Source organism: Varanus komodoensis, unplaced genomic scaffold (assembly GCF_004798865.1).
Source record: "Varanus komodoensis strain SLA01 unplaced genomic scaffold, ASM479886v1 scaffold62, whole genome shotgun sequence".
NCBI lineage: Eukaryota > Metazoa > Chordata > Lepidosauria > Squamata > Varanidae > Varanus > Varanus komodoensis.
This window is the reverse complement of record NW_025336248.1, coordinates 2,138,025-2,151,755: the sequence shown is the minus strand read 5'-3', so window position 1 is coordinate 2,151,755 and position 13,731 is coordinate 2,138,025. Positions and strand designations below refer to the sequence as shown.

Sequence of the window (13,731 nt, the reverse complement as noted above, 5' to 3'; positions counted from 1 at the left end):
TGCCCAGCTGAGGGATGCCTTTACAAGAGCTGAGCTTTGCAAGGCCGGGACACTGGGGAAGGCATTCCTGCATGGGGTCGGCAGATTCGGAGACGACTTGTCAGCACGTGACCACAACAACGTGGGGAGGGGCTGGTTTGAACACGCTTTCCAAAGCACTGCATTTCCGATCAGAGGCTGCGTTCACACCGTTTCCGCTCTACTCGGCATTACTTGCGCGTGCTCTTTCTCCATCACGTGGCTAAAAAGAAAAGAAACCGAAAAAGAGCCCAGGCTGATGCTATAAGAAGAGCCGCCCCCGGCGCGCATCCAGCTCTGCTATCTTCCACGGGAGCGGAGGCGCCGATTCTTATCACATGCGGCCAGGCCCGTGATCACATGACAAGAAACTGAAGCAAGGAGGCTTTGGATTATTTCCTGCTCAATGGCGAAACTCTTCCTGTTTTGGAGACGACTCGACTCCGCTCGTCTCAGCTGCGCGGAAACGAATTGCATCTAGGCAAGCACTTAAAACTTCTACATCCCTGCTTACCTGATTGGAGCTCGTGGGGTGGGGGAGGCTTGATTTGAATTAGGGTGTTTTTTTAAATATGTTTTAAATATTTGAACACCGCCTTCTTCCCACTTACCTGAGCGGTGTCGGGAGCAGCCGCTGGTTCCCTTGTGCTGCGAAGCCGTTAGCTCTGCTCCCCCTGCTAAAAAATTTCGGAACGGAGCCGTGATTTGCGTGGTGGGGCCCTGGGCTAGTTCTGAAAACTAATTTGTCCCATTCTCTCGTTTCCGAAGGAAGGTAAGACATCCCGCTTGGGCGCAGATATCGGCAGTCATCAAGCGCTTGCATTTAACAAAACCGTTCGAAGGAGCGGCAATCCGCTCTCTGAGGGCTTACTCAAGAGCAGCCCCACTCGGTTCCGCGTGCTTTACCTTAGAAATCGTAGACGTGTCTAACTGCGAAAGAAGCCACACTGGGTTAAGTGGGATTTAGTCTCTCGAAATTAAAATAGGATTGCGGTCCTGCTCGCAAGAACTTCTGAGTTGGATTATGCAAGCAGAACTTTCTGAGAAACCAAACTGAGGGAGTTATCTGGAGTAAAAAAAAATCAAGCGTAAGACTGCTCTAAGTCTGTAGCAGTTTTAATAATTGTAGTTTTAATATTGTATTTTAAAATTTTATATTATGTAAGCCGTCCTGAGCGCTTCTGCGGAAGGACGGGAAATACATGCTTGTGATAAATAAATGAATAGCCCCGAAACCGTTTATGCTGCTAGAGCTTCTCTTTCAAGAGAGAGTTAAGAAAAAGTTTTTGTGAATGTAGAGTTTATTTCCTATTCTACTTGGCAGCCAAGATGGCCCTACATTAGATCTAGATCAAGGTTTCTGTTCTAAACGGATTTACTTGAGAATAAGCCCCACTGCCCCTTGTGGGGCTTGCTTATTTTGCAATGGCATATGAAAGGTTGACCTGTGAGCTGGTTGCATTCAAGTACTACTGGAACCAATGGGAATTAAGTCATGCCAAACTTAGCACTTCGGCTTCGGTGGAACTTCTTTCCAACTACCTAGGTTGCAACTCTAAACACTGAACTGGGGAAAAGTCCCATTGGACTCTCTAAAGCCTACTCTTATCAGCCCTACAGCCCTGTGTGTTTACAGCTCTTATCGGTACTGAGTGAAGAAAGTTTAGAAAAACATATTTGGAAAGTAATGGTTGCCCTACTCTGAGTAGCACTTCTTTTAAAAATTAACTGTGTGCCTCTTCATACATTTTGTTGCAAGCATTTGAGTACAAAAAGTAATGTTTCTCAAACTTTTTATTGGATTTTCCTTCTAAACCAAGAGTCTTCAGCATTTAGCTTTAACATGCATTTGGGGGACTCCTTTCTTTCTTGGTTATCATTGTTAAAGGAGTGTCCCTTTAATTAAGGTGAGTTGCAACAGTTCAAAATTCTACTGTTGATAAAAATGAGACCGGTTGAGCATCACTAATCTTTATAAATTGTGCTAAATTGAAAACCAATCCAGTAAAAATGTATGCAATTTTTTAAAAAAGACTTATTTTTACTTTTCTCTTCAAGTTGCAGCTCAGTGTACTGTTTCCTTATTTCAAACACTGGTGATGCACATTAACTTGTCAAAGAAGTGATCCCATTCTGTTTTTAGCTTCTTTTTAAAAAGTAATTTCTTAAAGCCTTTCTTACATTTTTAGTTCACTGTCTCCTGATATGATGAACTTTTAGAATTGTTTTAAAGCTGTTGTTCATTTGTTTAAGGCTGTTTTAGTATTGGCTACTTACAGAATAAAAATGTACAGCAAGTGAGAAAGACCTTTCATGCAGAGATAGGTCTTTCCCTTCCCTTAACTATACACCAGCCCTCCCCAATCTGACACACTCCAGATGTGCAGAACATTTCCCATGGTTCTCCAGCCAACACAGTGGGAGGCAGCCAGAATGGAGAAAGCTGCTGTAGATTCTGGGAGTGAATTCAGGATGGTCTTTATGCTTTCCTTTCTCATCTGGGAGGTCTTTCACTTCATCTGCTCTCTAATCCCCCCTTTCCCCACTGGAATGCCAGGAAATGACAGGAATTGAATCTGCAAGCTGCAGCCATCAATATGCAAAGCATGTATTCTAGTACTGAGCCGTAGGCCCTCTTGGATTCATTGTCTCCTTTTAACTTCACAGCAGAGGAGAGAAATCTGGAATATCCTCCAAGCAGAGTCAAGAAGCATAGAGGATAGCTGGGAGCCATTTTTAAAAACTTAGGACTTCCTGCTTATGATTTGAAGGTTTGGAGGAGATAGCAGCAAATAGCATTCTGTATTCATTGGGTATTTCATTCTATATCAAAATCACCCCCTCCCCCAGAGCAACAAACCATTCCAAAGTAAAGTCCTTCAAAAGATGCTCAAGATGCCCATACAGGTGGTATCTTAACTGTTCCAGAATGTCAGAGGACATGATATGCTTTAAGGCTGAGAGGATGTCTAGGGAGGGCGAATCTTTTTCCAGTCTGTATGTGCCAACATTTCTGATTCATTTCTTTGTCTTCAGAGGCCAATGGCCTTGAAGGAGAAAGACTCAAGTGTCTTGAAACACAATGTTCTTCAGCTGCTGCTGCAGCACTCCCAGGGAGTCAGCTTTGGGAACTTCACTGGGGCCTTCTACCAGCTGCATGGCTACCACCCGCACATTTCTCTTCATGGTTACCGCTCACTCAAGCACTTGGTGGCTGACATGAAGAACGTGGTTGTGGAAGGTGACTCACACAAAGCAGTCATGAAGATAGCAAATGGCTTCCATCGTGACCATCTCCCTGAAGGAGGACAAATGAATGGACTGGACAACTCTGAAAGGGAAGCTCAGAGCCTGACAGATACAGAGAAAGCCAGCAGTGGTGCAGGTACATTGTCTATTGTTTGAGATTCTGTACCTAAATTTGGCCGGACCCTGCATGAACTGGCGCTGGTGGTGTATTCATGAGTAAATTCAGCACTAAATTGTCTAAAACCATATTCCATGCCTGATATTGCAGGGGATGAAACCGTGGCATCCCTGCTAGGTCCTGTGAATTAGCACCCAGAATTGATCCAATCTGACAAGAAGAAATAGCCAAAGTATTTGATCACTATATGATTTTGCCTGAGCTGAATTGCTGAGAGAAAGAATGGGATCAAGATTGAAACATAAACTCAAAGGATTGCTATAAGCTTTGCCTGGCATAAGAGAGGAAATTTGAGCATGATAAACAGCTGTTGCAAAAGTTCCCTCTCTACATCCTCCTCAAAAGAGGAAGAGCCTTTTCTTCCTTGGAGCTTGTCACCCTTTCATAATAATTGGCCTATCTGAATGTCATCAATTGTACTGTTAACCATAACATAACCAACAGAAATTGCAAGTTACAAAATGCGTAAGTTCTTTGAGTTTATGTGAAAGAGGTGCAACATTGTATAAATAAAAGTGTAAAAACACTTTACAGTGATAACTAGGAGCTCTGAATGAAACCTTGAATCAATATAGGAGGTCAGTGAGAAATAACACTGCTTATTTAGCTAGAAAGAAAGTCATAGTACTAGCATTCTCCAGCCAGCACACTGGGCTACACTGAGAACTCTGGGACACTGACATTTCTCCAGCTAAATATGCATAGGATTGCACAAATGAGTTCAGTGTTACAGAAATCAAAATAAGTAACTTGCTGTTTCCTTCTCATCCTCTGTGCTTTTTCTCTTGTGGGCTCAATAATATATTTGTGTGAGTACTGGGGTAAATTTTTTACCAACTATTGATGCTGTAAATTGCTTTAATATCACTTTTAAAAGGGATGCTGGGTTGGCTGGCACTTAGAGGCTCATGCGTGACTGGGCATGCTTCCCCAGGGACTTCCCGGGAGCTTGCTTTATCTTGCATCAGCTCGCTGCAGCAGAGATGTGGTGGGAAGAGGCTGTGTCGTTTTGAGAGGGAGGACCATAACTGGGGGTAGGCCTCTTTGAAGCTCTCTTTCAGGTCAGAGAATATGGGTGGCCTGCAGGCTTGGCCTCTTGAATGCAGAGTTAGCTAAAGAAGGCCAGGTTGGTGAACGGGAAAATAACAGCCACTCAGGCCTTGAAAACATGGTGTGTGTTTGAGTGTGCATGTGTACATCCCTCCCAGTTTTATCTGCCTGAGTTTTTGCAGGAGATCCTTCTCATGGTCCTTCCAGCATTGGAAAAGCACTTGTTGGGAAAGGGAGGGAGGGGTTTTGGGGAGCCACTCTCAGGCATGGGAACATGCTAAGGGATGCATGGCTGACTCCCTTTCTGCTAGAAGGTACAGGCATTTTTTGGCTCACAGGTTTTTGGTATATGTAAATAGCTCTGCTGCTGCTAGGTTTTCCAAGTGTTAGTTCTCTCTCTCAGATTCCTCCCCCCCCCCAAATTTTTTTAAAATGTTGTATTACATTTCTGTTTTTATTTGAATGTTATTGTTAGCTACCTTGAGTGCCATTTGTGGCAGAAAGGCAGGTAATATAACTAATTAATCCTGCACCACAGGAGGAGAGGAGAAAAGAGGCATAGAACACTAAAAACAGAATGATGTAAAGGTGACAAGGGCTAGACCTTGTGGCCTTTCTAGAGGCTGTTGGGTGTGAGCAACTCCAAATGAGCTTTAAAATGCAGCCTCAGAGGCTAAACAGAAGGCGAATAGCCCAATGTTAAACATGTCATTTTGCTGTAGTGGAAGTGGTCCTGATTGGAGTTGGGACCACTGTGTTTCAGAAGGTTGGATAAAACCTTGTCCCCACACCATTTGTTTTCCAAAATATTCCACTTCCCATCTTGGGGTTCTAGCAGAAGTAGTCTCCTTTGACATCAGGAAGGTTTTCAGGCAACCAGCAGTACGATTGGTGGGGAAGATTTAATCCTTCCAATGTGTGGTGGTCTAGATCTGAGTTGGAGCTACACCTGCTTACACTGGATAGGCAATGTGACTACTGCAACATGTGTAGTATATTTATTAAAAACTTTTGTATGCTGTCCTATTATACAAAAATCTCAGGACAGCTTACAATATTTAAAAGAACAGTTAAAACAATTTCTAATAAATAAATTGAAACAGTACAAAACAAACATAAAACAAACAGCAACTAAGGTTAAAAGTTATTGATTTTAAAATATCGTTTAAATAAAAAGGTTTTGGCCTGGCACCAAAAAGAGTATAAACTTGGCGCCAGGTGTACCTCTCTGGGAAGTACATTCCAGAGTCTGGGCACCACAGCAGAGAAGGCCCTACTCCCAGTTGATGAGCTTTTTACCTCTCTTAGAGAGGGTTCCTGGAGCAGGGCTTCTCCTGGTAGTTTGGCTCAAAATCCCAGCTCTTTCATTCTTGCAGCAGTGCTGAAGAACAGCCTCTGAGCATCACACTCATGGATTTTCTGTCTTCCCCAAGCCACTGTCACCACCAGCTTTCACAACAAGATGTTTCTTGTCTAATTTGGTGAGTGTTTGTCCTTCCCCCATTGATGTCTCTGCAACCTCTACTTCCGGCAGTGGCCGGGACAGTGTGAAAGAACCAGCGATTCAGGCCACAGGTGAAATAAAGAGCTGCTTGGTGTGATGCTGCAAGGGCTAGGGGCAGGTAGAGTAGGCAGGGTTGGCGAGATTGTTAAAAACTCCCATCAGGGGCTGCTTCATGTGTTCTAGAGCAGCCGTCCCCCCAACCAGCAGGTTCCCAGCTAGCAGAGCCATTGGATGCGGTCCAGGACACCTGGGGTTGCCTGGTTGGGAAGACTGTACCGGGTCTACTTGCTCATGGCAAGGAGCTTTGATTCTGCAGTACTCCTGCTGCCTTGGCACCAATCCAAGTGGTCCTTGAACACTATCCTTTTGGTCTGAGGGTGAAGAAGCTACAAGAAGTCTTGAGAGAGAAGCATAAATTTGACTTGAAGACATTCTGCAGCAAACTGGGCTACAAAGACGTGATCTCCATCTTGCGGGACATTCCTGGGCTGTGTCTCCAAGACAGCAGAAAGACCCGGAATTGTGTTGTTCAGCTTCAAACATGTAGGGCAAAATTTGCAGTGCTTCATCTTATGTGGTTTTGGGCTGGGGTGCCAGTTCCACTGTTGGCATGGACCAAGGAGATAATATTTGTTTTCTTGGAGAGGAGATCAAGATGAAGCTTGGCGAAGTTGCTTTGTATAGGGTGAAGCAGCAACAATGTGGGGCTTGGCATGTGGTAGGTTGGGGTTTTGTCAGCCTGGGTTGCATTTCAAGAGCCCCACGTGGTGGTTTGTTTTAGTTGGAGCAAAACTAATTCTATTAATTGTTTAAATGACTATTAATGCACAGCATCCAGATTTGCACATCATGGAGAACACCCAGTGAGTGCAATCAGATGTAGTATATTCAGAATGGTGAGACACATTAAGTACAATAAAAACAATGGTAAAAGTAAGTTGGGCTTGTTCCCATGTAGGTGGGAACTAGAGGGTAATTCCATAAGGTACTGAATAAAGCTTGCCTGTGTGCTGTTATCATCCTAAATATGCAACCTCTGGGTGACTCAGCCTGTGGTTGCTCCATTATGTGAACCTGGACACTGCAAGTTAATTGTGAGTTAACCCAAGGTGAAGGAGTCGTTACATTAACTTCGGTTGTTTAACCCACAACTAACCTACAGTGTCAGGGTTCACATGTTACCAAGCACCCTCCAGTTGTGCTTGTCTGAGGCTGTATAGGGAAAATAGCAACACAAGCTGTTGCAATTGATGAGTTGTCTAACCCACAGTTTGCTGCTTTTACTTGACCATTAACAGAATAGTTTCCAAAGCAGCAATCACAATTAAAGATTATTTAAGACAGATAAATGTCTGAGCAACTAAAACATTGAGAAAGATTATTTTAAAACAGAATGTTAAACATACTAGAAATAAAGCAACTATTACGCATTTAAGACAGGCTTGGGAGAATTAGAAAGTGTTTGCCTGGTGCCAAGAGGTCAGCAAAAGAACTGGTACATGGGCTTCTGTGAGGAGATGCACACTGGGTCCTGTTGGACTTCCTGTTCCAGAGTGGAGGGTGGATAAGCACGAATATACACTTTGTGTAACCCGCAGTCTTATAGGGAGTAGACGCTGCCAGGCGAGTATATATAACAAAAAGATAAGGGATAGATAGTCCTTGAAAGAAGAAAGAAGCCTTCAAACTAGGCAAAAGGAAGATGCAGCAGACGTGTATTAGATGACCAGGTTGTGCCTTACATAGCTATATAATGCGTGTTTTGGGGGACAACTGGTGAGTCTTTGCTTTGGGCACCCCCCATTGTTCTCCACTTTGTTTTTTAGTGCATAAGAGTAAAGCTTGGTCTTTGCTCATAGTCTAATCTCTAGACTCTGGATTGGCATGATTTTGGGGTCCCTCTGGCTGTTACCTGTCACCTGGCTTGTATGGCTTGATCTGGCAACACACTAGCCTGGCAGAGTCTACGCCCTACAGTTAGCAAGACATATTGCAACTTTAGAGTGGCATAAACCAGTTTTTGCTGGTCCTTTGAAGATCTCAAGGTCATGTTAGCTTGCAGGCTGCAAGTGTCACAAAGTGCATATTTGCTCTTATCCACCCTTCCCTCTGGAACAGAAAGTCCAACATGGATCCAGTATGCTTGATCCGACAACAGAGGGAATTCTGCAATTTGGGGACCACCACCAAAAAGGCGCACTCTGCAGTTCCTGCCTTTAGCCTGACCTCAGTGGCAATGTGCAGGCTGTCTCTCTCCCTTGTCTCCCAGCTGTAAGACTTGTTAAAGCAGTGCAAGCCACAACAGTAATGGGCTTTTGAAGAGGTGCTCTTTGGACGCCTGGCAAGTTTCATATTGTGTCTTGTTTGTCTGCTTTACCAGGTCCTTGTAGCCCTGCTGTTTCCCTGGACACAGATTTTTCTGCATGCAGCTCAAACACCCTTCCTGAAGGACAAACATCAGGTAAAGCTGCCCCAAGTACTCAGACTGACAAGGAGCATCTGCTGTTGACTCATGGACGGTTAACTGCTTCTACGTTTTTTTGTGTTCTTAACTCCAAGGCTGGGACCAGTATTTGTTTGGGATGGAGTTAGTCTGCATAAAAGCTGACCTTCTGGGGGAAGGGTTGCCCTGTGTGTTTGTGTGTTTCACCCCAGCCCCCATCAGATCTTCCTGGAAGACTTTCTAAAAGAAGGATTGCAGATCCATTGTCTGTCATGGGTCCCTTTATTCTGAGCAGACCTCCAGAAAACAAACTGAGTGATTCCACTGCCTTATTTATTTATTGCATTTGTATCCTGCCCCATAGCCAGAAGGCTCTTTGGGCAGCTCACAGTGCACTCATAAACAGTAATACAGATAAAAATAGAAAATGCAGATACAAATGGATGACAGTAATAACTAAAACATAAAACAGAATAGAAATGCAATGTAAATACAACTGGGGATAATCACAGTGTAAACAATACTGTATAGCAATATAAATAATCAACCAGCAGCAAGATTTTCTTCCTACATAGAGAAGACCCATCAGATCAGAGAGCAGCATGGATCACCCTGGGATGCAGTGGGGGAAATACATTGGACGCTGCAACGGCCTACCATGGATGGGATACCTCCTTTTTTGATGCTCGTGCAATGAGGGAGACCAGTTGCTGTTGCTTGGCTTCCGAAGTGGTTTACCACTGCTGCCTTCTGGGCTTGTTTTAATTCCTATTCCCTCTTCCGGTAGGTAGCTGCAGCCCAGCTGTGTCTCTTGACGGCGATTTCTCTCCTTCCAACTCAGATGGTGTTTCCCAGAGGCTGATAGCCAAGAAACCTGGTAAGATTGCCTGAGGGATTCTGGCTTAACACAGTGGCAGCAGAGATGTTCAGTCTGTGGAGGCTGTGCCATTTCCACGCCTAGCATTATACCCACTTTCCTGCTTGTTCTCGCTGTGCTCCTGTAGAACTTTGTAGCTGCCCATTTGTGGCCTGGTAGATGCTGTCCAAAATCAGCTGCCCCTTTAGGAGTGAATTGGTGTCAAGAGTCTAGCCCTCAAGAGTTACCACTATCAGAAGTTGTCTGACATTTGCAGCCAGAGCATAACCATTTTCATGGCTAGGTTTCTTCCTGCCTATGCCCACTGTAGCTTTCCATCAGGCCTCTAATGATCTTGTCCACAGAGGTGGTGCACTCAGCACATGATGCGACTACGGTTAAAAAAGCAGAATGTTTTCTACATAGTCATTTCATTTTCCTTCCTTTGAGACCTGGCTGCTGCCCTGGTGCCAATCCTAGACGTTCTTGGAGGCCACCCCCTTGGTCTGAATGTGAAAGCTCTGCAGGAAAACCTGGAGAAGAAACACCAATTTGATTTGGAGACTTTGAGCCAAGATCTGGGCTATGAAGATGTTGTGTCGTGCTTACTGCACATGCCGGGCCTCAGATTTTCTTTCGTAAATGGCAAATGGCCCCACAACTGCATAGTCCAGCTTCTTTCAAATAGTCTCAGCACTACCTCTGAGTTGCCCAGTGCCGGTGCCTCTTCGGATGAACCTTTGTCTTCCAGTGGGTCAAACGTGTCCTCTCACAAGTTGACAAACCCCCCAATAGGTAAGATATATCTGTAGCCAGAAAGTCTAATACATTTACTTCTTTTACATGAAACTTCAGATTTCATGGGTGCTTGTCTCCTGAAGCATCTAGGAGCCATGTTCAGGTTCTACAACAGGGATAGGTAGAAAGTAAATCTCTTGATTATTTTATTATTTGAATGTCGAAACCCTGCTATTTTTTCTCATGCAAGGAGTGTACAAGGTTTTCTCCCCCTGCACTTGAACCTCACAACAAATACCCTGGAAAGCAGGTTAGGCTGAAAGTGTGTAACTGGTCGAAGGTCTGGCTGAGCCCAGCATTCCTCAGTATAAGCGATGCTGGCAGGCAACATTCATCTAGAATATGAATCTCAAGGTTTTTCTGTCACTGGTTGAAAGTGAGATCTAATAATGAAATCAAATACCTTCTGCAGTGTTTTAAAACTCTGTTCAGTGGAGGTTCCGTCACCCTTTAAGTGTGGGGAGGGCCTCTTCTGTTCTGGGTTCTTAATCGCATGGAATGGGATGGATCTAGCCTTTTTCATGTTCCCTTTTAATAACGGAAAATCTGGGTATTGTGGAAACTTGGTTGTTGCGGCTTATAACCAGCGTGGTTGCAGTTCTGCAAGACCCTACAGTTTGGTGTGCTTAACTTCTCTGCATTTCTACATTTCTCCTCTACTTGTCAGCTTTCCCAGCTTCCTGCAGCTCTGCATCATCCCAGGCCAGCACTTCATCCTCCTCAGTCTCAGGACAGTTAGCCAGCAAATCAAAAAAGCGGAAGCAAAACATTCTGGGAAAGAAACTTGGTAAGGCTGCATTTAACGCTGAAAGTCTTTGAGTAATGGGGCTAGTCAAAGAGGCAAACATGCCTTGGCACGTTTAAAAAACCTATTTGCAGTCCTCTGTCTACGTGGGAACTGGTGTTTGTGTAGAACCATCTTGCTGGTTTGATCCTGTGCATGTTCACTCACAGGGCAATCCCACTGCATCCATGGGGGCTTATTCTCCTGGAAGTTTGCATAGGACTGCAGCCCGTGGAAGAGTGGTGCTGAATGGGCCATCCTGTGTCTTTCCTTACCTCTTTTCCATGTAGGATAGCCAGTGAGCAGATCACTAGAAGAGTTAATGGATCAGATGAAAAGCCAATCTAGTCCAGCAACCTGCTTCTCAGTGGACAGCCACATGCCTTTGGGAAGCCCAAAAGCTGGACCTCATGAGGACACTCCCATTGCTGTTCCCCAGAAGTTGTTATCCAGAGGTCCTGCTTCATCCTGGAAGCTGCATAAAGCCATAATGACTCATAGCCACTGATAGCTTTATCCTCCCATGAATTGATTCAGTCCCCCTTTTAATGCCATCTGAGTTTATTGGTCATCACTACAGCTTATGGTTTTAATTCTGGGCCATTGTGTTTCCCTCCATTTGCTGCCGTATTCACAGGCTCTTTTTCTCACACACTTCTGCTTTTGCCACTAGAATTCAGGTAGCTTGACAGGCAGCTTGCGTGTTTGTATATCTTTAGAGAACAAATGTAAAATAGATGTATAAAATGATGCTTAGGTTTTACTGACAAACTCAAGGGCAGCTCCTAATAGGTTATATTCGTAAAACTTGGCAAATGCTAGTTCCAGGCTCCCACTTGTTTAGAAAAATCTGAAAACTGACAACCTTTCAATTTTGCCTAAAGAAGTGGAATCAAAATGTACCCCACCATGGTTTAACTTTTCCTACTCTAGCCAGGATGCTGTTTTGGTATATTTAGTCCAGGACATGCTGATGATTAGATCAGTGCATAAACTTGCCTTCAATTACTTTTCTGAATTTTATGTTTATCTCTTTTTCCCCCCTTCCGGCAGTGCTGTCAGAAGTCTTGGCTGTAGTCACCAGCCTTCTAACCACGTACAAGAGTGGCCTGCGGGTTAAAAAGTTGAAAGAGTTCTTGCTGGCTAAAGAAAGAATTGATCTGGAGCAGTTCAGCATTGCCCAAGGCCACAAAGACACACTGGAATTTTTGGAGCGTCAAATGCCTATGCTGAATATCAGATACCAAGAGAACAGACTGAACTGTGTCATTTTTCTTGGATCAGGTGAAATCTATGAAGAAGGATGACTAACTGTTTGATTTGGCCTTCCTATTGTCTAGGGCAGGCAACCAAACTGGGTAGAACTTTATTCCTGTGGTTGCTTATTGCGTCTCAGGTCTATAATACCTTTCATAACTGGAACCAGCTGGGAGACATAGCTCAATGTCTCTCAGCTTTAAGTCATTAGAATGCAAATTGGGCAGGTACTGAGAAAGTTCCTTCTGGGTTCATGTGTGGAAGGCATCCAACAGCCTGAAGTGAAGCTAAGTAGGGTCAGGCCTGGTTGAAATCTGAATGAGTGACTTACCAACCACAGAGCTTCAGCTACAGGCGGTATAGAAGTATAATGTACTACTACTACTAGATTAGCTCCTTCTAATGCTCAGAAAAAGCAGGGTCCATTCGCTAAACTACTAAATGTTATACCATTCCAGACTTCTCTCTGGCCCAGTTCTGTCTGTGGCTGAAGCTTTGAAAATAGAGAAGAAATAATTGTCTCAAAGTAGAATTATATCAGGAAGAGCATGGAGGAATAGAACACTTGTATAGAGGGAGGGATTGTATAGAAACAGAATGTGATCGAACAGCTTGGGAAATGTATGGCCGATGTAGTGGTGAACTTATGTGTGCAAAGAGGGTGTCATCTGGCTGCTTTCTGGGCACTAAGCCAGAATTTCCCTTCTTAGAAAGTATCAATGCCCTGCATTTGCAAAGCTTCCTTCTAGCACTATGTTTTGGACACATAAATTTTCTTCCTGTCAGCTTTCTTCACTGTTCATCTTTCACACCCATACATAATAACTGGGAATACAAAGGATGATCTTGACCTTGGTCTCCAGTGAAACAAAATGACATTTGATGATCTTTTCTAGTTCCTTCGTTACTGCCCTCAAGTTGGCATGAGGAAAGCAACTGATAGTGACATACACTAAAGCTGCTTTTCAGTAAGAGTAGGAATACTGAGTCTGATGCTGCCTTCTAAGGATGTATCTTCTCAGGAGTATGTTTGATATTGTTCTGGCTTATGCAGTTGTTACCTGGTTCTTGCATCTCCATAAACCACCCTGGAAATAAGCCATGGTGGGCCAGTTGTTCATTTGCTCAGCCACATTACTGCTGGCAGTGCATCAGCCATCTTGCCTGAAGGTGAAAAAGAGTATTGCTGACTTTGGAAGCAGGGATGTCAAGGTACTAATTGACTTGTGTCATCTCAAAACATAATAAGAGGGGATGTTGCCAGCAAGATCATGAACAGTGATGCAGTTTTTCCTGCCATTCTTGCCAAACGGCTGTGCAACAGTCCTGGCAAGCCATGCAAAAGTTACTCTTTTGGGTTCATGCATTATGACAAGCCACTTTGAAAACAGGCCACTCTGAAAAAGCCAACAACAAGCCATGGGTTTTCAGGGTGGCTTGTGAAGTAACATCACTTGGTTCAGAAGCAATAGCAAGCTGCACTGAAATGAGAGGAGCTGGATTGGGTTGTCAGGTTATGCAAACCAAGGCATTGTGTCTCTGTTCTTGTGACATCTTGACTGCTGAGAGCCAGTGTGGTGTAGTGGTTAAGAGC

At 44.1% G+C, this 13,731-nt stretch overlaps 1 protein-coding gene across 5 annotated transcripts in view; it reads left to right on the top strand.

Annotated features, from left to right (window-relative positions):
* The first annotated feature begins 306 nt into the window (after positions 1-306).
* Positions 307-13,731, top strand: part of LOC123033346 (nascent polypeptide-associated complex subunit alpha, muscle-specific form-like) — a 22,113-nt gene continuing 8,688 nt past the window's right edge. Inside the window, exons 1-7 of one of the 5 annotated variants that reach the window (XM_044449941.1) lie at positions 307-499; positions 3,055-3,403; positions 8,380-8,460; positions 9,230-9,319; positions 9,749-10,093; positions 10,773-10,883; positions 11,934-12,164. In XM_044449941.1, the coding sequence (XP_044305876.1) occupies positions 3,061-3,403; positions 8,380-8,460; positions 9,230-9,319; positions 9,749-10,093; positions 10,773-10,883; positions 11,934-12,164 (1,201 nt within the window). In that variant the 5' untranslated portion in view covers positions 307-499; positions 3,055-3,060. Of the gene's footprint in view, positions 500-546; positions 791-3,054; positions 3,404-6,315; positions 9,320-9,748; positions 10,094-10,763; positions 10,884-11,933; positions 12,165-13,731 lie in introns of those variants that run through there. The other 4 variants (XM_044449939.1, XM_044449940.1, XM_044449943.1 and 1 more) reach the window with 4 other exon arrangements.